The 24,144-nt window shown below is 37.2% G+C and overlaps 1 protein-coding gene across 1 annotated transcript in view; it reads right to left on the bottom strand.

Annotated features, from left to right (window-relative positions):
* Positions 1-24,144, bottom strand: part of LYST (lysosomal trafficking regulator) — a 162,820-nt gene that overhangs the window by 91,902 nt on the left and 46,774 nt on the right. The window contains exons 12-19 of the mRNA XM_061182169.1: positions 22,765-22,909; positions 21,603-21,776; positions 17,685-17,845; positions 16,637-16,827; positions 13,860-14,105; positions 10,399-10,572; positions 9,333-9,482; positions 5,433-5,570 (exon numbers count right to left, since the gene is read on the bottom strand). Of these exons, the coding sequence (XP_061038152.1) occupies positions 5,433-5,570; positions 9,333-9,482; positions 10,399-10,572; positions 13,860-14,105; positions 16,637-16,827; positions 17,685-17,845; positions 21,603-21,776; positions 22,765-22,909 (1,379 nt within the window). The remainder of the gene's footprint in view (positions 1-5,432; positions 5,571-9,332; positions 9,483-10,398; positions 10,573-13,859; positions 14,106-16,636; positions 16,828-17,684; positions 17,846-21,602; positions 21,777-22,764; positions 22,910-24,144) is intronic.

Raw genomic sequence — 24,144 nt, 5'->3', positions numbered from 1 at the left:
CAGTCTACAAAGTTATTTCTCACAACAGCTCTGAGAGGTTTTATCCATCATTTCTAGAACACAGAGGCCCGAAGTGGTTATATGACTAACTTAAACCACATAGAAAACATGTCAGAGTAGTGCAGCTATTAACTCAAACTCAGACATCTGATCTCTTTCTACTGCATCATCTACTGCCTGGAATAATGAGACCTGGCAGAATGCCAAGTAATTACCAAAAATAAAGACGGATATAAATAAACTATTTATATTCTCCAACCCCAACCTCCCCAATAGGCAGCAGCTGGCCTCTAGATCAAGGCTACCAGAGGTAAACCTCCTCATGTTTCCTGTCTGTCCAAATATACAATATATCTCTACATCCACTCTTTTTCATCTGCTCTTGTGTACTGGTCAATCAGAAAACGTAAAATCTAGATGCTAACTTTGACACAGTTTAGTCTTACTACCTCAGATTTAAGAAGAGAACACCGAGTCTACAAAAGCACAAAACCCCTTTGTCAAGATCTCACAATGGCCAAGTGGCCAAGCCAAGACAAGAATACAGGTGTCCTAACGTGCAATTCAGCATTATTTCTGCCACAGCCATTTGTCTTTTTTCTAAATCACACCCCTTGTGACTTCCCAACCTCAATTATTCATTCCTAAGTTCATCCCAGCTTATGTTTCTTCAATCTTGCCCTCTCCACTGACTCCTTATAAATTGTCACTGGTAACCTATCTCATTTAAAAAAAAAAAAAAATCCCTTAACTTGACCTGTTGGGAAGCTTTTGTTAACATTCTGTTTCTCTTTTCTTTTGCTGCTGGACTTTTTAATAAAAACACTTTTAAATTCTCACTGCTTCCAATGATCCACCACACATGCTGCCTAAAGTCCCCAGAAATCTGGTTCTTGCCGTCTTCACTCCGCTGAAATCTTATAAGCCATTAAGAATTTCCAAGTTGATGGCCTTCTGTCTACAACATTTTCTTGGAACTTTCTACCTTATTTGGCTCTAGAGACCACCTCTGTCTGGGCAGGTTCTCCTCCCTCTGCCCACCCTTGGCTTTCACTTTGCTGGGCTTCCTGGTACTTCTTTACCTTTTCAACTATTTTTTTTTTTTTTTTTTGGACTATTCTTTCTATATCACTCTCAACAGCTCCTTTTTCCTGTTTCATGCCCTGAAAATGGGTATTTTCCGAGATGCAAACCTCAACTCCCTATGATCCTTTCACTACATTTGTGTATCTTGTAGTGCTTCTCTATCCCCATGGCTTCACGAACACATCAATGCAAACAAGTTCTACTCTCTCCCCAGCTCCAATCTTGCACATTCAAGTGCCTGGTGGTCAGTGTCGCTGAGCATCCCACCGTAATCTCACATGCAGAATGCTCAAGTCTTGCTCAATTCATGTTCAATACTGCTTTCTTTGATGATACAATCATTCTTCTGGTCTCCCAGCTTGAAATTTTACATTATATATTTGACTTCTTGTGCAGCTTCTATTTAAACAGAATCAAGCCCTATTAACTGCCATTACATCTCCTCCATTATTTGCTCCTTACTTTTGTTTTTTGAATTGTATTTTTAATACAGCAGGTTCTTATTAGTTCTCTATTTTATACATATTAGTGTATATATGTCAATCCCAATCTCCCAATTCATCCCACCCCCTCGCACTTCCCCCACTTGGTGTCCATACGTTTGTTCTCTACATCTGTGTCTCTATTTCTGCCTTGCAAACCAGTTCATCTGTACCATTTTTCTAGATTTCACATATGCATTAATATGCGATATTTGTTTTTCTCTTTCTGACTTACTTCACTCTGTATGACAGTCTCTAGGTCCATCCACATCTCTAAAAATGACCCAATTTCGTTCCTTTTTATGGCTGAGTAATATTCCATTGTACATATGTGCCACATCTTCTTCATCCATTCATCTGTCAATAGGCATTTAGGTTGCTTCCATGACCTGGCTATTGTAAATAGTGTTGTAATGAACATTGGGGGGCATGTGTCTTTTTAAATTATGGTTTTCTCCGGGTATGTGCCCTGTAGTGGGATTGCTGGGTCATATGGTAGTTCTATTTTTGTTTTTTAAGGAAACTCCATACTGTTCTCCATAGTGGCTGTATCAATTTACACTCCCACCAACAGTGCAAGAGGGTTCCCTTTTCTCCACACCCTCTCCAGCATTTGTTGTTTGCAGATTTTCTGATGATGCCCATTCTGACTGGTGTGAGGTGATACCTCATTGTAGTTTTGATTTGCATTTCTCTAATAATTAGTGATGTTGAGCAGCTTTTCATGTGCCTCTTGGCCATCTGTATGTCTTCTTTGGAGAACTGTCTATTTAGGTCTTCTGCCCATTTTTTGATTGGGTTGTTTGTTTTTTTAATATTGAGCTGCATGAGCTGTTTTATATATTTTGGAGATTAATCTTTTGTCCATTGATTTGTTTGCAAATATTTTCTCCCATTCTGAGGGTTGTCTTTTCATCTTGCTTATAGTTTCCTTTGCTGTGCAAAAGCTTTTAAGTTTCATTAGGTCCCATTTGTTTATTTTTGCTTTTATTTCCATTACTCTAGGAGGTGGGTCAAAAAAGATCTTGCTGTGATTTATTGCAAAGAGTGTTCTTCCTGTGTTTTCCTCTAAGAGTTTTATAGTGTCCGGTCTTACATTTAGGTCTTTAATCCATATTGAGTTTATTTTTGTGTATGGTGTTAGGAAGTGTTCTAATTTCATTCTTTTACATGTAGCTGTCCAGTTTTCCCAGCACCACTTATTGAAGAGGCTGTCTTTTCTCCATTGTATATCCTTGCCTCCTTTGTCGTAGATTAGTTGACCAAGGTGCGTGGGTTTATCTCTGGGCTTTCTATCCTGTTCCATTGATCTATATTTCTGTTTTTGTTCCGGTACTATATTGTCTTGATTACTGTAGCTTCATAGTATAGTTTGAAGTCAGGGAATCTAATTCCTCCAGCTCCGTTTTTTTCCCCTCAAGACTGCTTTGGCTGCTCCTTACTTTTACACTCCCATTTTAAATCTCCTACAGGTTCTTTACACTGTACTCATGGACTAATGAGACTACCTCACAACCAATATACTGCCAATTTATTAATCTTCCTTAACTACACTCAAATACCTTAAAGGCAAAGACTAAGTTCCATTCTTTATATACTTCTCACAATACCTAACATAAAGCTATCATTAATAAATAACTGTTAACTTGAAAAACAGGCTCTCTGAATAAAGAAGGGTGAAGAAATATACTTTCATTAAAAGAAATTGGTACCTGAATTTTTCTAGCATTTTTTTTTCCTTTTTTTTTTTTTTTGCAAGGGCTTTCTCTAGTTGTGGCAAGTGGGGGCCACTCTTCATCACGGTGCGCGGGCCTCTCACTATCGCGGCCTCTCTTGTTGCGGAGCACAGGCTCCAGACGCGCAGGCTCAGTAGTTGTGGCTCACAGGCCTAGTTGCTCTGCGGCATGTGGGATCTTCCCAGACCAGGGCTCGAACCTGTGTCCCCTGCATTGGCAGGCAGATTCTCAACCACTGCGCCACCAGGGAAGCCCTAGCATTTTTATAAATAAAATGGAAGTCAGAATACTTATTGAAATCTCCAAGTTGATAAGTGTCACTTTTCTGACATGGAAAGACTGAATAAGAACTTCACACTGTCATATGAACTCACTTAAAACTGGCCAACGAGTTTCAAAATGGATAGACAAAGAAAGTGAGTTAGAGGAAAACTGACCCATAGATGATACATAAAACATTCAGTAAGCAAGGGGTCTGTGAGATCACTGTATTGTATTCCTGAAGACAATAGTCTCATTTACCACAGGGGCCAAGAAAGGCATTAAATGTTTTTGTTTTGTTTTTTTTCACAATTCATTCATTCAAAAATTATTTATTGTGTGCTTATGTGTTTCAGGTACTGGGATTACAGTGTGATCAACAAACTGTAACAACCTTATCCCTGCCCTCAGGAAGTTTGCAGAGAGAAATAAACCATAATGTCCTAAATGACATAAAACTAACAAATCGTATATGGGCAGAGTGAGAGTAAGTGCAGGAAGGAGAAAGGGTTAATTTAGACAGAAAGGGCAGGGAAGGCTTCTCTCAGGAAGGTGATTTTAAGTTGAGGCACAAAGGATAAGCAGGAGTTGGCCAGATGAAAAGAATGGGATGGATAACTTTTCAGTCGGAAAGAACATCACATACCCTGCGGTGGGAAAGAGGCTCACTTGTTTAAGGAAGGGAAACAAGGCTGGGGGTGGGGTGGGCCTGCAGCGGTATAAGATGCGGCTGGAGCAGTGGCTAGATCCTACAAGCCTTCTTACAGAAGTTGTCACAGATTTTGGATTTTATCCCAAGTACAATAAGAAGCCAGTAGTGCAACTGAAACAAAGGCATTTAAAACAAAGAAACGATTACTGATCCCATGGAACATCTGTCCTTATCTGACTTGATAGAGTTCTAATATATGCCTCAGACCCTGAAAAATCAAACTAACTTGAAAAATAGTTCAATACACCAACCAAGCTAAAACCAGACACCTGTGAAGGCAGAGAAAATAACTGAACTAGAAGCCAGGCCGCAGCACAGGCCCTACAACGTGACTGGTGAAGTTAGTGCCACTTTTTGATATAATTTTTTTTTTTTAACAAATTTATTTATTTTATTTATTTATTTTTGGCTGCATTGGGTCTTTGTTGCTGCTCGCAGGCCTTCTCCAGTTACGACGAGCAGGGGCCACTCTTCGTTGCGGTGCACGGGCCTCTCACTGCGGTGGCCTCTCTCGTTGCGGAGCACGGGCTCTAGGCACGCGGGCTTCAGTAACTGTGGCACGCGGGCTCGGCAGTTGCGGCTCACGGGCTCCAGAGCGCAGGCTCAGCTGCTGTGGCGCAGGGGCCCAGCTGCTCCGCAGCGTGTGGGATCTTCCCGGACCAGGGCTTGAACCCACATCCCCTGCATTGGCAGGCAGGCTCTCAACCACTGCGCCACCAGGGAAGCCCTGATATAATATTTTTGATATATTTTCAGTATACTAATTCTAGTACATATAACAGATCTTCAACAAATACGCACTTATTAAAACAACACATACTGGTACTTGTTATTGAAGGAATATGGAACAAGTTAAAATATCACTACTGTTGATGTCCAAGAGACTACAAAATTATTATTTTACCCCAACATAAAGAAATATCTCCGGAATTTAGAAGTTTTTCTTTTGTAACTGAGTTAGGAAAGGTCAAGCTACAAGAGGCAGGGGTTAAAAAGTTCCGATACTATCAGCTGAAAGAAGGGATCCTGGAGAGCAGGGCAGACAGAAAATAACCTCGCTGAAAGTCCCTCAAAAATCTGAGCCCATAGCGTTGAGTTATTAAACAGAAATCATCGCAGAAAATATCTCCAGAAGTAAAGTTACATGAAAAGTACCTGCAAAACCTGGCAAGTCAGTAGAAAGTGATGCACCACTCGAGCTTTCAGTAACTGCTTAATATTAAACATCTGCTGCTGGTGATCTGCTCTGAGGAGGACTTCTAGGGCTGCCAGCAGAGTTCCCCAAACACCTTGCTGAGAAAAGAAACACATACCAATTAGCACAGAGTCACTTAAAAACATGCTGCATGCTTTTTAGAAGACGTGCAATACATCAGTTTAACACTGTGTATATACTCAGGGTCAAAGATTAAATTTGTCTGAAAAAGTAAATCTTAAAATTTATTCCCAGACTATTATTTTTTTTAACAATAGGTCATTTCTAAATACTTATACTGAATGCAATATTGCATTAGGTGCTTTACTACATTAACCTTTCCGTGGCATTAAATGATATACAGTATTTTCAAAAGATGAATTATCTTGGGGGATTTATTTATTATAAAGAAACACATGAGGGGGCTTCCCTGGTGGCGCAGTGGTTGAGAATTCGCCTGCCAATTCAGGGGACACCGATTCAATCCCTGGTCCGGGAAGATCACACATGCCGCGGAGCAACTAAACCTGTGCACCACAACGACTGAGCCTGTACTCTAGAGCCCATGAGCCACAACTACTGAGCCTGCATGCCACAACTACTGAAGCCCGTGCGCCAAGAGCCCGTGCTCCGCAACAAGAGAAGCCACCGCAATGAGAAGGACGCGCACCGCAAGGAAGAGTAGCCCCCGCTCACCGCAACTAGAGAAAGCCCACGCACAGCAACGAAGACCCAACACAGCCAAAAATAAATAAATTTATAAAAAGAAAAAGAAACACATGAAACACATTATCAATATTAACTATTTACAAATAATTTATTTTCAAAGAGCATTATTAAAAATGTACGGATTTCAATGCTAATTTCTGTATGCAGCATTTAATCAAATAATTTTAGAACAAGATGTACTAAATTGAAAAAAGTTAGACTGTAGAAATTCTGCATTTTGGATTAATTTACTTTTAAGTCCAAATAATAGAATTCTCTGCACAATTACTAGGTGTGCAGTTTCAAACAGTAGTTAGCATCCTTTTGAGGTGCTTTAAAATGCTTCTCCCATACTGAATCAATCTTAAATTATCCACAGTAATAGAGAAAAAGGAATCTTACATAGATAACTACTACTGAAAGATGATCTTCACCTCATTTTATTAGCCCAAATAACCTTTCAACAAAGTCATTAACAAAAAGCAAAATTAACTGCCTTGGGTTGCAGGTCTTGCTGTTTTTCCTGCCATTATCAATGGAAATGAATAATGAAAAGGCCAAGGAATTGATAGACTTAATCATATTATTCTAACGAAGGCCTCTCTCTTTATAAGACAGGGCCAAGGTGCCCTGAGAGAAAAAGACATATGAAAACTGGAAGACGAGGCAGGCCAAGTATGAAAACTTGATTCAGGCCTGAAAAATAGTACTAAAATAGAGCAGTGCCAAAGCAAACAGACAACCAGCAACAAAAACAAAACAACTCAGCTAAAAAAATAATTAGGAAAGAAAATCTTATTTCAAACCCATAGAAGTATTTGTGTATATCACTTTTGAATTCAATAAAAAATGTTTTGTTTTTTAATCACACTGTTTTTTAATGCTCAAATTAGCATCCTCTTTTGAAATACTAAAATAGCTGTCCAATTTTTAGTTAAGATTCGATCTTCCAATCTACAATTGAGCTATTTCTTTATTACATGTTTATATTTATACTGCCTTTGATCCAACTTGTTTGTATTTACTATCACTATGTTCATTTGCTTTCTCTCCCTGAAACATTAAGTGTATTTTAATACATATATATGTGTGTATATACATATATATATATATATATATGGATTTTTTAAATTCTGAAAGTGAGTATTTATTCAGAATGAGAAATCACAACAAGATAGAAAGTTTTAAAAACTGACAATATCATAAAATCCAGAAAAAGCAATAGTTAGCTGCCTGACACAGCTCTGTAATACTTTCCCCCTGTGTTTTGCAGGAGCATATTCTTTGACTGCTTCTTCATATAACAATACTTTTGTAATATAATTTCATATAGGAAGAACAGAAAAATAATTCTGTCTTTCCTCTAGCATGTTTGGTCAAAATTTGTTTTTGTTAATGACAGATTAGAAGTGTTTCCTTCAGCTTCCTAACTCATTATTGATAGTGAGTAAATCTGGGGGGGCTGTTGCCAAATTTGGAAGTAACCAAATTTTTAAAAATTCTAAAGGTACACACTTTGAATTGGTCTTTAATTACGTTTGATGATACTGCTGTTATATGCTAAATAACTCTGGACAATCTACAGTCTACACTAGAACTAAGGAGGCTCTATGAGCCACACCATGAAGACTATGCTTATAACTAGGGCAGAAAGGAAACAGCCCTATATTCATTCCCTGGCTGGGTCCTTGTGAAGACTACCTGATCCATCCAGCTGTTGAGATGCTTTGCCTAGACCTAAGATCAAAGCATGCTCCTTAGCTTATGCCTATCATGAAGCCAAGACTTCATAGCCTTGCCCTGTATACTGATACAGCTCTATGACTTCTGGGTAACATGGCTCCCTTACTCAGAAGTCTGTCTATTTCCCTCTCCTTGACTCGACTCTCCACACTCTTAGCAGGACCCCTTTCAGAGTTTACGGTAAATGCAAGTCTCCAACTGATTCAAATGTTCTCCAGCCGAGTACTGCTCTAGCTACTACCAGCAGCCCAAGCTCTGATCCTGACCCTCCAGATCAGCATTATCCATGGCTGTCTAAAACCTTGCACAGAAATTAATCTCCAGATTTCCATCTACAATTAACATTACATTGAAGCGGTAAATTTGTTCTGTTCTCCAAAAGAATGACTGGATGAATATTTAAAAGTAAATGCCTTTTTTGTGTACCAAAGTAAACAATCAACAGAGTGAAAAGGCAACCTACAGAATGGGAGAAAATACTTGCAAACCATAAATGAGATAAGGATTAATATGCAGAATATATAAAGAACTCCTATAACTCATTAACAAAAAATCAAATAACCCAGTTAAAAAATGGTCAAAGGACTTGAATGGACATCTCTTCAAAGAAGATATACAAAGGGCCAATAAGTATATGAAAAGATGCTCATCATCACTAATCATCAGGGAAATAAATGCAAATCAAAACCACAACAAACTATTACCTCATACCCTATAGAATAGCACTATCAAAAAATAACAACTGTTTGGTGAGAATGTAAAAAAATTGGATCACTTGCCCATTGTTGGTAGGATTGTAAAATGGTGCTTCTCTTACGGAAAACAGTATGGAGGTTCCTCAAAAAGTTAAAAATAGAACTACTATATGATTCAGCAATCTTACTTCTGCATACATATCTAAAATAATTGAAAACAGGATCTCAGAGAGACCTCAGCACATCCATGTTCACTGCAACATAATTCACAATGGCCAACATGTGGAAGCAAGCTAAGTGTGCGTGACAGATGAACAGATAAAGAAAATGTGGGATACACATACAGTAGGATATTATTCCATCTTAAAAAAGAAAACAATCTTGTCATATGCTACAACACAGATGAACCTTGAGGACATAATGCAAAGTCAAATAAGCCAATCACAAAAAGACAAACACTGAATGATTCCACTTGTATTAAGTATCTAATGTAATCAAACTCATAGAAACAATGTAGAATGGTGGTTGCCAGGGACTGGGGGCAGGGGAAATGGGGAGTTGTTGTCCAATGGGTAGAGTTTCAGTCAAACAAGATGAAAAAGTTCTAGAGAAGTGCCATACAACAAAGTGTATACAGTTAATACTGTACTGTACACGTAAAAATTGTTGAGGGTAAATTCACAAGTGTTTTTTTACCACAAAAATAGTACATGCCTCTGCTTTATTCCATATCCTCCAGTCTAGTAATAGCTCCTCTAGCAGTTTAACATCCTGGATTATAGCACTAGACTCGGCATCCAACTTAAATTCTCCATTCTCATTGATATGAATAATATCTTCACCACAGCAACCTTCAAGAAGGGTCTATGGAAAAATAACGTTAATACAAGATGCATCAATAATCAGTTAATCCAAAAATTCAACAGAAATATTAAGCTTTCAATCTTAGCAGTCATAACATTAAATTCAAAGGAAAACTAGTGAATAACTCAACATTTCACCAAGTATCTTTAACTTGTTTTGTAAAACAATTCAAGTAATGCGAAAACCCCCAAATTTCAAATATTTATAAATGACTATTCAGTTTCAAATATGGGGTAAAAGAAACCACATCCTATTTTTTAAATTCAATGAATCTGTTGGGTTTTAAATTTTTTCCAAGAAGCATTCATGCCGCAAATGTATGGATCTTGATAGTTTCAAGAGTTGGGGTTTGGGGGCATGGGAAGAGGCATGGTCTTTTGCCTTAGTACTAGTACCCTCAGAGAGAAATACGTTCACAATGTTACCAAATGCTTTTTAGTTAGAAAGGTACTTAAATATATGATGACAGCTGGATCACAATAAAAGCTAATAAGGCTTTAAGATGCTAACTCTGTAGCAGCATTGCCTAACGGGAACGGCACAGCACTAGATGTCTGGAGAACTAGGTTCTCTTCCATAACTGTGGGAGCTGAAGCAAACAGCCGTCTCTCTGTGGGTTTCACTTTCACTAGTCTACAGAATGAGGGGCCGGCCAAGGAGACCTTGCTGGCTAATCAAGGTCTAAAAATCTTAATTTTTTTCTTTTACTCTTCTAAAATGTTTTAAAGGCAATTAAAATGTAATTATTTAAATGATGAAAAACCCAGGAGAGCCTTACTTTCATTAAATATATACTACTGAGTTTCCTTCATTTTCTTCAGGAATAACTGAAACACAAAACTCTATTATTGGAAGACTTTAATGAAGAGGTATCACTGCATATGAAACTCTGAGAATAAGTTTTATGAGAACCTACCTTCAAAATGTGAAAGCCCACAATGCATTTTTGTTTGATCAACACCTGATGAATCATGGAAAGTCCATTACAATTTTCTAATTCATGTATTCTCTGTTGGTTGTATTTAATTAATGAGAGTATAATTCTCAGTGCTAATGCTTGAGTTTCTTCACAGATACTGAGTTCCACAACCTAAAAAAAAAGTAGATATATTTTTTCTAATTTGTTGAGATTAAAAATTTAACATGTGTGGTTATCTTCCATTAAGTAATACCAACCCATTAGTTTCATTTGAAAGCTTATTTTTTTTATTGCTGATACTGTTTGTAATTACTTAAGAATTGTAAAGAAACAAAACTAAAAAACATAAATTCTCACCTCACACCAGTCAGACTGGCCATCATCAAAAAATCTACAAACAATAAATGCTGGAGAGGATGTGGAGAAAAGGGAACCCTCTTGCACTGTTGGTGGGAATGTAAATTGATAAATTGATACAGCCACTATGGAGAACAGTATGGAGGTTCCTTAAAAAACTAAAAATAGAAGTACCATACGACCCAGCAATCCCACTACTGGGCATATACCCTGAGAAAACCAGAATTCAAAAAGAGTCATGTATCACAATGTTCATTGCAGCTCTATTTACAATAGCCAGGACATGGAAGCAACCTAAGTGTCCATCGACAGATGAATGGATAAAGAAGATGTGGCACATACATACAGTGGAATATTACTCAGCCATAAAAGAAATGAAATTTGAGTTATTTGTAGTGAGGTGGATGGACCTAGAGTCTGTCATACAGAGTGAAGTAAGTCAGAAAGAGAGAAACAAATACCGTATGCTAACACATATATATGGAACCTAAAAAAAAAAAAAAAAAAAGGTTCGGAAGAACCTAGGGGCAGGACAGGAATAAAGACACAGACATAGAGAATGGACTTGAGGACACGGGGAGGGGGAAGGGTAAGCTGGGACGAAGTGAGAGAGTGGCACGGACATATATACACTATCAAATGTAAAACCGATAGCTAGTGGGAAGCAGCCGCATAGCACAGGGAGATCAGCTCGGTGCTTTGTGACCATCTAGAGGGGTGGGATAGGGAGGGTGGGAGGGAGACGCAAGAGGGAAGAGATATGGGATATATGTATATGTATAGCTGATTCACTTTGTTATAAAGCAGAAACTAAACACCACTGTAAAGCAATTATACTCCAATAAAGATGTTAAAAAAAAATAATGAATACACAGTGCAAAAAAAACCCCATAAATTCCATGTTCATTTGTCTTTTAAATATTCTATAAATTGACTAAAATAACACTGATAACCTTAGAAGTCAGTAGCATTTTATTAGTGATCTGAAATTTCAGCGAAATGCCTCAAATTTTTGATGATTAGTCACTCAACAAACAGGATCTGTGTTCTGTGCTGTGGGAGATGAAGAAGTAATAGGCGTGCTACCTGCCTCCAATGGGGGTCAAATGATAAGATGTATGTATAGAAACTATGGATTGTGACTTGTACTTTGATTCCCCCAATGCTTTCTGGAAACTACTATATGGAAGAAACACACACCTTATTATGATGATAAAAGGCAAAGAAGAGTGAGACACTGTGAATGCACGAGAGCATAGAAACTACTTCTGAATCCACTCTGCTCGGGACAGGGAAGTCTACATGGAGAAGATGGCCTGGAGAGAGAGCAAAACCCTGGTAAGCAGGGATAAATGGGTGGCCAGGGGTGGGCCACAGTCAGGAGAGAGGCGAAGACTGGAAGTTCATGGTACATCTAGGAGGATGCAGATTGCCTATTTGGTTGGATGGTGGACGTTAGGCTCAAAGGGCAGGTTATACGTGTAAGGATTTTTTAAAAATTTATTTTTGGCTGCGTTGGGTCTTCGTTGCTGCACGCAGGCTTTCTCTAGTTGCGGCGAGCAGGGGCTACTCTTTGTTGCAGTGCACGGGCTTCTCATTGCGGTGGCTTCTCTTGTTGTGGAGCACGGGCTCTAGGCGCGTGGGCTTCAGTAGTTGTGGCGCGTGGGCTGAGTAGTTGTGGCTCGTGGGCTCAGTAGTTGTGGCTCGCGGGCTCTAGAGCGCAGGCTCAGTAGTTGTGGCGCACGGGCTTAGTTGCTCTGCGGCATGTGAGATGTTCCCGGACCAGGGATTGAACCCGTGTCCCCTGCATTGGCAGGAGGGTTCCTAACCACTGCGCCACCAGGGAAGTCCCACGTGTAAGGATTTTAAGGAGACCAAATTTTATTTTTGTAGGAAAGGATGGATACTGAACAAAGTTTCTAAGTTTTAAGTGTAAAAACATACTTTAAAAGTCTTATTGGCAAGATCCTATACGTATGCAAGATAAAAAATTAACCATTTTCTCTAGGATCTAGTCACTGTGTAACAGTAAACATAACAAAATTATATTCAATAACTTGATGAAAGAGGAAAAACCGTTTTGAAATTATACAAAGCTATAAAAGTAGATCACAAAATGTTGATAAGTTAAATGAAAAGCTTTTAATTTTAAAACACTAGGTACTAGATGCAAAAAAAAAAGTTTGAAAAAGGAAAAGGAGGAAAGACAGACAGCTTAGAGTATGGCGGGTCAAATGCTAATCAAATATTTATAAGAACAGTAACAATAACAACAAACACTGATATGTCTCTTATTGCAAAATTAATCAAAAGGTTAAAAGAAAGAAGGCCGGTTAGGGAGACAGTATGATAATGTTGCAGAAGTTATACTTAAGGAGAAAATTTTGCGGATGAAAAAAGATCACGGCTGCTTTAATTAAACAAGGATATGGACCACAAGGAAGTAGAAATGATTTGTACTGAAGAGAGACCATTTGTACCCCCATTTGGATTTTACCAATCCCTGAAACAGTCACATATACTATTGACTGCCTACTCTGCATCAGGAAAGATATCGTGCTGGCCCTCAGATGACTAAATAGAACAGACAATTAAACATGTTTCTCTAAAACAGTACCTATGGCATGAGTCAAAATTTTTGTATTTCTCCTTCGCTTTAAATAAACTTCAAACCCGAACAAATCATTTTTGTACTTATTTGACCTTTTTTTTCCCCATGCATCTGGAAGCTTCAAGGGAAAAAACAAGTTTCACAAACATTATTTTAAGGAATACATTTCTTCTATATTTTTACTATGGTATGCTTTTCTTTTTTCTCATTGGCAATTTTAAATCTTGTACATTTAACACTTAATTGTTCTAATTGCATTTCTGGATAATAGGAAACTTCTGAAATCTTCATAAATTAAAAAGAAATTTTAATCAAAAATTACCTGTGGCAGAAAGTTTGATGACATTCTAAACAATATGTGCTTTTTTAATCTTAAAAGTTTAATATAGTTGATATATAGCTTTATTTGTATTCGAAAAGAAATCCTAAAATGTATCAATAATAAAGAGGTAGTTTCTCTTTAAATAAAATTATAAGCAGTGATTCTTACCCTAGCAAAGAGAAAGACAAATATACCAGTTCCACCAATCTCGTGCAGAATGCCTTGAAGGGTTTTACATTCAGTGGGCCGGAGATTCTTTAGATGATAAGGTTCTAATAAGATGCTGTGAACTTCTTTTGAGCTGAAGGGTCTTTGAGAGAGTTGGGTTTTCATTTGACCTTTAAGTCTAATAACTGGCTCGTAGATGGTGTACTGAGCAGGGCAGTAAGTGGTATACACAACTGAAAGATTTTCCTGAAACACAAATATTGTCCTTCAGTAACTAAACAAAGTTTAAAAAGTAAGTTATTAACTAGCAAATGAATATTTCAAAGTGAAAAGACAACCAACAAATCTTTTTCTTTGTTTTAAAAAAGAGAGACACTACACTAAACAAAGATGGACATGAGAAGCAAGACAGCTCCCCACAAAGGAAAAGATCAGTTTCATTTAGCAGTGATCAATATGTGTAAACCACATCAAGGCTGAGAAAAATTCCAGCTTTGATCTTTTGAGAATAAACATGAAATTATACCTACTATCACCGACAACAACAAGCCCATACCACACTCATTGCATGCCAGGCACTGTTCTATGCATTTATAAATATTAACCAATCTTTACAACCCTATGAGTTGGAGACTCTGGGTCAATGTATTCAAATGTATCTTGGTCTTGAATTTGCTCATGGGCTGCCTACTCATTTAAACATGACTCTAAACTATATCATTCTTTCTACTAGAATAAAATTCCAGACTATCAGCGTACCTAACTGAAATTGAATGGAACTTTCAATATTTCTCCCATGCAGAGGGTAGTTTTGATCAGATTCTGGCTGTCTGTCAAATATTCTATTAACTACTTTTAAAATGATGGTAAATTTTAAATGCAAAATATACTCTGAGGCGCTCTCCGTGGAGGCAGCTGCAGGAGCTCAAGCTTAGGGAAATCAGGTAGATTCAAGATCTTCTCACAGAAGCCGGGGTGGGCGGGGGCGCCTTGGGCTTCGATCATTTTCAACTCATGGTGATTTAAGTATAGTTTCATCAGGCATCACCTAGCATATATGCATACCAACTAAACTGACTACACAGTCTACTGTATATGACTATGCTGGGTAAAACAAAATTGTATATCTGTAGTAGTTTTCATTAGAAACCTGATAAAATGCCCAGTTACCTGAAACAAGTCCCACTTGACATCAATGCCTTGCCAGGAGGGCACCATCTCTGCCTGACTGCTCACTCATACCTCATAACCCCAAAATAATGAAGTCAGGCTTAAAAAATCTGCTTTCTAAAAAAAGACTTTTCACATAAAACCTGTATAATTTTTATCTGTGATAATTTCTGTTGAATTTTATGACTTACAACCTATATTCTTTTCGGGCAAAATAAAAGGATTAAGAATATGTAAGTTTTGTAAAAACAAATGGATTAACCAAGAACTAGAGAGTTAAAGTTATGTTTTGAACAGACATTTGTTGTACGAGCGCCTTCGTCTTCCTAAAGCAGAGATGCTCAATGTGTGGTCCCCAACCAGGAGCATCAGCACCACCCGGGATTTGTTAAAAATGCAGACTCCTGGACCACACTTCAGATCTGCTGCATCCGAAACTCTGGCCCAGCAATCTATGTTTTAACAAGTCCTCTGGGTGATTCTGCTTGGAGAATCATTTCACTAAAGCATGTTTGGTCAACGGTGGGACATTTGGGGTGGGATTAATTCTTAGTTGTATGACACCACCCATGCACTGTAGAATATTTAAAATCCCTGGCCCCCACTCAATAATAGTGGACAGCCAAAACGCCCCCAACCTCCATTTTAAAATACTCCTTAGGGAGAAAATGATTGTGTGCCTAATACCAGATCTTTAGTTAAATTCCACAGGTATCTACTCTATATTTATTTTACCACAGATATATATTTAACACCACTTAAGACTTACATATGTTTTACAAAATAGCTGAACTAGAACTTCTCTTTTACTTTAGTCAAATGTTACAGCTTTAAAATATATTTTGATTGTAAAATATACACCTCATTAACACAACAATAACAACAAAATATATCCCAAAGTAGTAGTCTCCAAGTAAGAAATATCTCTGACCTATAATTGTACCTCTCATAAGAAAGCAAGAGAAGGAGGAACACAGTTTCATGGCTAGGCCTACCAGCTTTTAGCAGATCTTCTAAGACCATGAAGGGTCAATTTCCTAGCTGCTATAATGAAAAATATCCATCACAAGCTCCTAATCTATATATTAGTATAACAAAATATTAGAATGATGTATAAAATGCAATCAAGAGTCTCATATAAGCAGAGTTAGCAAAAATTTGAAAGCAAAATTCCTAGTTGTTATTGATATTAAAGAAAGAAACATTCTAAAATCTGAATATGTGTAATTAAAATTAATATAAATAAAAGTTAGTATTTATAAGTATGGGAAAGAAAGGTAATAAGCAATTTTTTAAGGCTAACACATGTTATATTTTCATTATATCATAAACATTTTTCTCAAATGATTAATAGGTATAACCTAAACTAAACTGATAGTTAGTATAGAAATATAGTTCCAAGGAAAAGCAGATGAAAATTTGAAACCAGAAAACGAATTCTGAGGTGGTCAAAGTATTTCAATTAAAAAGAAAAACATTTCTAAGTAAAGAAAATATTGAGAAACAAAAAAGAAAAACTCTAAAACTCTAATTCCCAGCTAATGACACATTCAATAAACATACATAACAGTTACTATAAAGTTAAAACTTATAAAATGAAAACTTACAATTAGAAGACCAATGTCCACATCTTTGTTGGTCATAAAAAGTTCTCTGATTTGTTCACATTGCAAAATTTCTTTATTAATATATTTGGAGTAGTCATTCACAGGCTTGCCATATTTACACGGCATTATGGACGTATGATTGGGTCCACAAGCATATAAATAAAATGCCTCTTGTGAGCCAATCTTAGCTCCTGAATAGCAAAAAAATTAAGTTATTTACTTAAAATACTCCAACCAAAATTTTTCGTAAAAAACAAGAAACCAAGAGGTTTTTTTTGCTACATTAAGTCTTATAGTTGTTCACTGTATCTTACAAAATTGATAAAGCCTCAATTTCCAAATTGGTGTAATGAGCAAATAATTTACAGCAAGATTATTTGCTGGATGTAAGATGAATTAATCTAGATACATATATAAAGTTAACTGAAAGCTCTTGGTATAATGAAGTCATGAAATTTCTAGTTGCTCTTTAGGCTAAAAGCAGGTTTTGTTTTGTTTTGCCTCTTTTTTTTTTTTTTTTTTGGAAATGGAAACTATACCTCAGTAAATTCCTTTTAAAAATAACATGTGGATCTTTATTCCTTCATCCATCCATCTATTCAATAAACACTGTCTGAATGCTATTACGTGCCAGGTTTAGTGATATATTTTTTAAAATCACATATTTCCTTTTCCCCTAAAATGTGGTATTTTTTAATATAATATACTAAAATTATAAATAAAAGAGACAACCAGTGTAAGGGTACCTGTCATAACAGTGCATTTTCCAGGATTATGAAGTTGATTTAATATAAACTTCTCTTTTGGGGAGGGTATGGGGGTAGGATGTACACCTCTACATCAAATGTATGTATCAATTATAAGAAACACCTAGATTATAAAAATGTTAAAATATTTTAAAAGTACATCTTGGAACCTAGGAAATACAGTACTTACTAAGTACAAGTGAAGGAACAGGGATTAATACTTTATCCAGGATAATTAACTTAGTTTAATATTTGTTAACTGAAAGAAAAATTTGGAAATGCTTTGAAGGGGAAAAATATACCATTGAAGAGAAGTAAATTTCCCAGGTCCCATTTGCCAGACAACTGCAGAAATTCTTCTTGGGATGATAAACAATGGCCGACCATGCAAAATGTTTTACTGCTGTCAGATGACAAACTTGTTTTTCTTGGAAGCGTAAAATCCAAAGTAACATCAGGCTTCCTACGTTAAAAACAAAGTTAAATCAGTTACTTCAGTGAGTACTAGGGATTTTTAAAGTATGAATGTTTAAAAACGGGAAATTCTTGAACAAGTTTCTTGGTTCGGTATCAGATAGCTGGTGATGGGAGAGAGAGGAGGACTGATTCTCTTGTGTCTTGGTCCAAGGTGCTGCTGGTCCACAAGCCCCCAGAGGACGGGAGCAGAACAGAGATGCCTGATGGTCCTACACCAGGCCATAGGAAGTATGACCGGACATTTGCTGCAAGCTTTCTTTGCCACTTGACTTCTGCATGTTCACCTTCCTGGTTTAAGATATAAATCTACCACCTCCCCCTGATTTTACCAGAAAGTCTCCCATCTCAGTAAACAACTCCTAAAATCTCATGTCCTCTATGAGGGCTTCAAAAACTAATCAGAAAAAGAATATCACTTCTTCAGGTTTTGCTCTGACAAGGCACTAAAACGCCAATGCTTTTTGGCATTTTCTGTTTTTTCAGTGCTAAATCATTACCGAGCTTTTGATTAGTCTCTTGCTTTTCTTCACATAAAGGTTACAGGAATCCTTACAATAGGCAGAGTAGGAAGAGGTAAACTAACGGTTTCTCCTAGAGAGACACCCATGATGGGAGAACTTCATCCTCTAGTTGAAACGGTGGAGTGCCAAGCTCTACCCCCATTTTAGAAATGTTTTAACCTCCATATTAAGATAATGAAGGTAGCTTATAAAGACAAAGTTTGTGAATAAGACAAAGGACTTAGAATAAGCTAATAATGAGATATTCTATTTTGGTATGTATGTATTTAAAAACTTTCCCCTAAGGCTTTCTGTTTCATACTTAGCAAATAAATTTAACTATTTTAATAGGAATATTTTTAACAAAGGAAAGATGTGAGCTAACTTTTTTTACTGAGGTATAATTGACATACAACATTAGAGTGAGATAACTTCTATTACTGTACAGGCATCTTTCTTGAACCAACTAAATGGCTGTGACTGAAACAGTACTGCCACCTAGTGGCATTATGACAATACAGTTTTTATGGGTAAAGAAAACCTACTGTAAGATCAATGCAAGATGCGTTCAACAAACACTAAAATAATTCATACTATCTACTATGTGCCATACATTCCTACCATATTTGTGTGCTGTTCATCAAATAAAAATTAATAGAAAATATTAATAGGTTTTTTCCAGTGTCATTACATCTTGAAATGTATTATTTGTGGAAATTATTCTTAGTTCAGAGAGTGATGAAGAGAGTGCCGAATTTAAATCAACAGAATAATATATTCATCCTTGGTCACTTGCTCATTGCTCTATTAATAGATAAAATCATTAACTTGTACCAAAGGGGAAAAAATTCCCTCAAAGTAATGAAGAAATAAGTGGGTGGGTAAAAATTAGTGCTATGTGAATCAAGTGACTATACTCATAGCTTCAGAACTGGCCACAGAGAACAGCTAGACTCTCACTCTGAACATGTCTAATGATTAGTTTATGATTCCTGCATCTGTCAGCTGGCCTGATTCACCAAAACGCTGTCAGGTTAGCAAAGCACAGGGTTTTAAAGCAGGCTCTATCCAGACTCAAGAGTCCAGTTTGAGTTCCAGCCGCCCTCCTCACTGCTGGTAGGGCTTCGGGTCAGTTACCTTGCCCTACCCTGGGTCTCAGCCGCCTCACATGTAGAATACACCTCTTTCATCATGCTGTTGGGAGGACTAATTGAGGTCATCCACGTCAAGTGCTTACTACACTGCCTGGTGTGTGCTGAGAACTCAAGAAATGAGGAGGAGAGAGTCCAGGAGACTCTCTCCCAGCCCCATCCCCAGTCCCAAGCGATCTAACTCAAGGCTCTGGAAACAAACAGTGATTGGCTACCGCTGCCATTCAGGCTTAGGCAGTTGTGAAGACAGAACTTCTCAGAAAATATTTTATTTGGACTATGGAAATTGAGCTTCAATGACATATTTTCATGTATTTTTTTAAAAATTAATTAATTTATTTATTTTTGGCTGTGTTGGGTCTTCGTTTCTGTGCGAGGGCTTTCTCCAGTTGCGGCGAGCGGGGGCCACTCTTCATCGCGGTGCGCGGGCCTCTCACTATCGCGGCCTCTCCCGTTGCGGAGCACAGGCTCCAGACGCGCACGCTCAGTAGTTGTGGCTCACGGGCCCAGTTGCTCTGCGGCATGTGGGATCTTCCCAGACCAGGGCTCGAACCCGTGTCCCCTGCATTGGCAGGCAGATTCTCAACCGCTGCGCCACCAGGGAAGCCCTCATGTATTTTTTTTAAATGAATAAACTGTTTCCTGTGGCAGACACTGTGGACTGGCTACCCTAGAGCCGTTCACAAGCCCCTTCCCCTGCCTTCCTGAGGCTGGACGGCTGTAAGCAATCAACTCCCACAGCCACTGCAGCGCTGACCGGTACACAGCCTTCCCTTGGTTCCCACAGGCCCTTTCCTCTGCCTGGCCCACTCACTCTTCCTCCCTCCTGCTCATGGAAAGCTCCATCTCCTTCAGGTCTCAGCCTAAATAAACTGTTCCTAGATAGGTCTTCCCTGATGTACCTCTCTTAAGTAGCAAACCTGGTATTTTCTGTCTCAGGACACATTTGTTATCCCCACAGTCCTTGTCATGCTTTGTACACACTCATTGAATCGTGTAGGCTTGCTGTCTGCTTCCTCACGGGACTGCGAGCCCCAAAAGGCAGGGAACGTGTCTGTCTTGTTCACCAAGCCCCCAAGCCTGATATACCATGTGCTCAGCACATAATAATTCCTCAATAAGTATTGGATGAACAAATGAATGAAAAAAAAGGTTAATTTGTGCTAAGGGTATATGTTATCTCTATGATCTAATCTACTTCGAGGGACTTTTGAGAGAACTGGAAGATCATGTATATAATGCACCTGGCAAAAGGTCTGCAACATAACAGGTACGCAATATTTTAGACCATTCGATTAAATCTAGACACCTCATCCTGGATTCAAAGCTGCTGTCACATAGTATCACCATGCCCACTCACTTTTCTTGCTCATTATTCAACTTAGACTGTTCCTTCCAGCCAGCTTGGGCCTTTCCCATGTTACACTAGTTTCCAATTCCGTATCCCCTTTCATGCTATTTCATTCAATAAAATACTTCCCAATGCTTACAATTTCCAAGATACTTTATAGTTCTCTTAGTGTTACAGTTTACATTAAGATATTCTATAAAACATTTCTTATTAATTTGACTCACAATTCTCCTGGTTTGTAAAAGTCATATAGTACTATAACCAAATCTATCACCTGGCATATTTCTAGGACCCTATCTTAATCTATCACCTGATACATTGGCTTATGTTTTTCTCTAGTCATTCTAATTTCTTTTGCAACTCTGATTTAATTTAGGTATTAGCTTTATTAGCCACTTAATTTAAATAATTCCTTATGGATTCATTTTATAACATATGGGCTTGATGGACTAAATTATAGGTTCAGTTGCTTGATGTAATATACGTTCTACATGAATGCCTAAATGTTCAGATTTCTGCATGCTCCACAAATCCAAATATTAATCTTCAACAATTATTTCTAAGGGGAATTAATTTTGTATGAAAGTGATAAATAGGAAAAAATATCTAACTTGACAGACTCTTATGTTAATATATAGTAAAATTTCATCTATAGTTTTCTGTAATCTGTTTCAGAAGCTGTAACAGAATAATTAAAATTATAACTGACATTAATAAGTATTTACTAAAAATGTTTCATACCTCTGTCCAGAGACCCATATGGAGATCTTCCCATGGATTTTCTTTTTCCCTTGGGGCTGCTGCAAGTAGGTGAGTACTAAATGTTGCCATTTGCTTGGAAGGAAAATATTCTCCTGTGATGCAACCTGTGCTAGTAAAACAGCTTTCATATCATCATTTGAATCCATGCATACACTGCACAAGAAGAGAAAAGGTACAGGCTAAAAACATGAAATTTCTGATGTCAGTTTTTAACATGTATATCAACTACAATTCTAGATATTTAAGTGAAATTAAAAATCAGTTCTATTATTAAACTAACTTGAAAAGTCAGTAGGTCTTTGTTTTACACTGTAATCTGCTTAGTTATTTTATTATACTATTACCTCAATTCATGAACTAAAACAGATTTGGCTCATTGCTAGTGTTAACAATTTGGGCAATAATCTTCAGAATTCAATTTGCAAAAAAAATTTTTATTAGTACTATCTATACAGTCATTGCCTTTTTAGAAATTACAGTGTAATATTTGGTTCATACAAAAATTAATACATATTATACATAAATATCTAAATGCCAGGATGTATTGTTGGTCTAACCTACTTCAAGGGATTACTAAGAGAATTAAGATATAATTTATATAATGTACCAAGTTACCTTTATTACATTTACAGAGCATAGATCCCTAAGCAACATGTTTCATTTAAAGTTTTATAAAGATAGTATCATACTAGTCATACTCACTCAATACAAATAAAAGACTTGTATCTATACTAGTTAACAAAGGAGGTAGGAAAAAAAGGACAAGACAGCAAGGAGAACCTAAGCTTATTGGATAGTGGCTCTTAAATATATAATCTGCATGAAAAACAGCTGTCTGATAACAGCATCATAAGATCACTGCAATCTGATGGAATACTTTCATAGATAAGACTTCAGTAAGTATTTGGTCTAAGATACAACTGTGAATTAACATAATGTACTTCAGAGTTTAATTATAGATTTTTAGATAGAATAATATATTGTTACAAGGCTGTATTAATAACTGTTAGAATGTATCTTCTTTTTTTAAAGAATTTTCTATTTTGTTGTAATGATTTATTAGCAGATTTCACATTAATGTCTCTTACATAAATTATTTAAATACATGAGCTATTCATGATGGGTTGAGGATAATCATTACCGAAAGATAAAAGTGCCACTGCGGGGATCAGCCCACACTTGGATCATCAGCGCTTTGGATCCCAGTGAGATCATATGAATACAGCCTTCCTCTATGAGCCTTCCACCAGGACTCACGTACTCTGCGTCTTCCGGTCTGTTGTGCTCTATGAGAAAAAGATGTTGGAATGATCAGTTAAGCAACTGATAAAAAATGAGTGGAAAAGTGAATCTAAAAGATTACAAAGCATGGTTGTTCATTTGTAGTAAATTATTTACCTGGAATGTTCAGACATTCCAGGTAAACAACATTTATTTCCAAACAACATTTCCAAAGTTTAGATGTTAACTCCAAAAAAAGGCATGAAGAGTGAAAACAGTAATTGAGCGCAATGGAAGTTGTTAAATGTTTTAAAATACATGATAACCAAGGGCTAATTGCAGGAATGAAGAGACCACTGTGATGTCACTGTGCCATGATTCTTTTATCGACTGGACTGGGTCACGGTGACATCGGGGCCCCAGCCCAGGGAGAACACACCATTGTCACATGCCTTGCACCACCAAAAATCTCTATAATAATAATAATAATAGCATGCTTTTTAAAAAAAAAATTGATATTAAAATTCCTTTTAGAAAAATTGTGGTTTGAATATATTCCTTGTTTAGACTCCCTGGTGCGTGATCTCTGAATGTAATTGCTGAGTGATTCTGAAACTCTAACATGTCTCTCCAAGGCAAGCGAAGGTAAATGCTATAGGCTTTGAGCCATCGGGTTATCATCCTGACTTCTCTTTCTCACCACTTAAAACCTAGTACTGCCTGAGTATGTATGATGAGCTCAATCCTCAGCCATGCGACCTATTACCATGATTCATGACTTCATGTAAAGCTCCATTAAGATGTACCAAAATATAAAATGCATGCCCAAAGGCTCAGACTTTTAGAGAAGATAAACACTGCCAGTTATCAGATTGCATATATATTGGTTGTCAATTTTCTACGGGTATAACCACCGCCAGGGACTTCCCTGGCAGTCCAGTGGTTAAGACTTTGCCTTCCAATGCAGGGGGTGCGGGTTTAATCCCTGGTTGGGGAGCTAAGATCCCACGTACCTCGCAGCCGAAAAACCAAAACATAAAACAGAAGCAACATTGTAACAAATTCAATAAGGACTTTAAAAAAATGGTCCATATCAAAAAAAAAAAATCTTATTAAAAAGAACAACAAACCACCACCAATTTTTAAAAATACTCCCCCTAGCAATGATAATAGTCTTAAAAAAGAACAGTTAAATTCACTGATTATCTTGAGGACTATTGCCCAAGATATAAGATATATAGAGAACTCATATCTGAAGTGATATCGAAAAAAATGTTTCCATATCAAATCTGAACTTGTA

Source organism: Eubalaena glacialis, chromosome 1, assembly GCF_028564815.1.
Source record: "Eubalaena glacialis isolate mEubGla1 chromosome 1, mEubGla1.1.hap2.+ XY, whole genome shotgun sequence".
NCBI lineage: Eukaryota > Metazoa > Chordata > Mammalia > Artiodactyla > Balaenidae > Eubalaena > Eubalaena glacialis.
The sequence above is the reverse complement of the archived record's forward strand: the minus strand, read 5'-3'. Positions and strand labels throughout refer to the sequence as shown.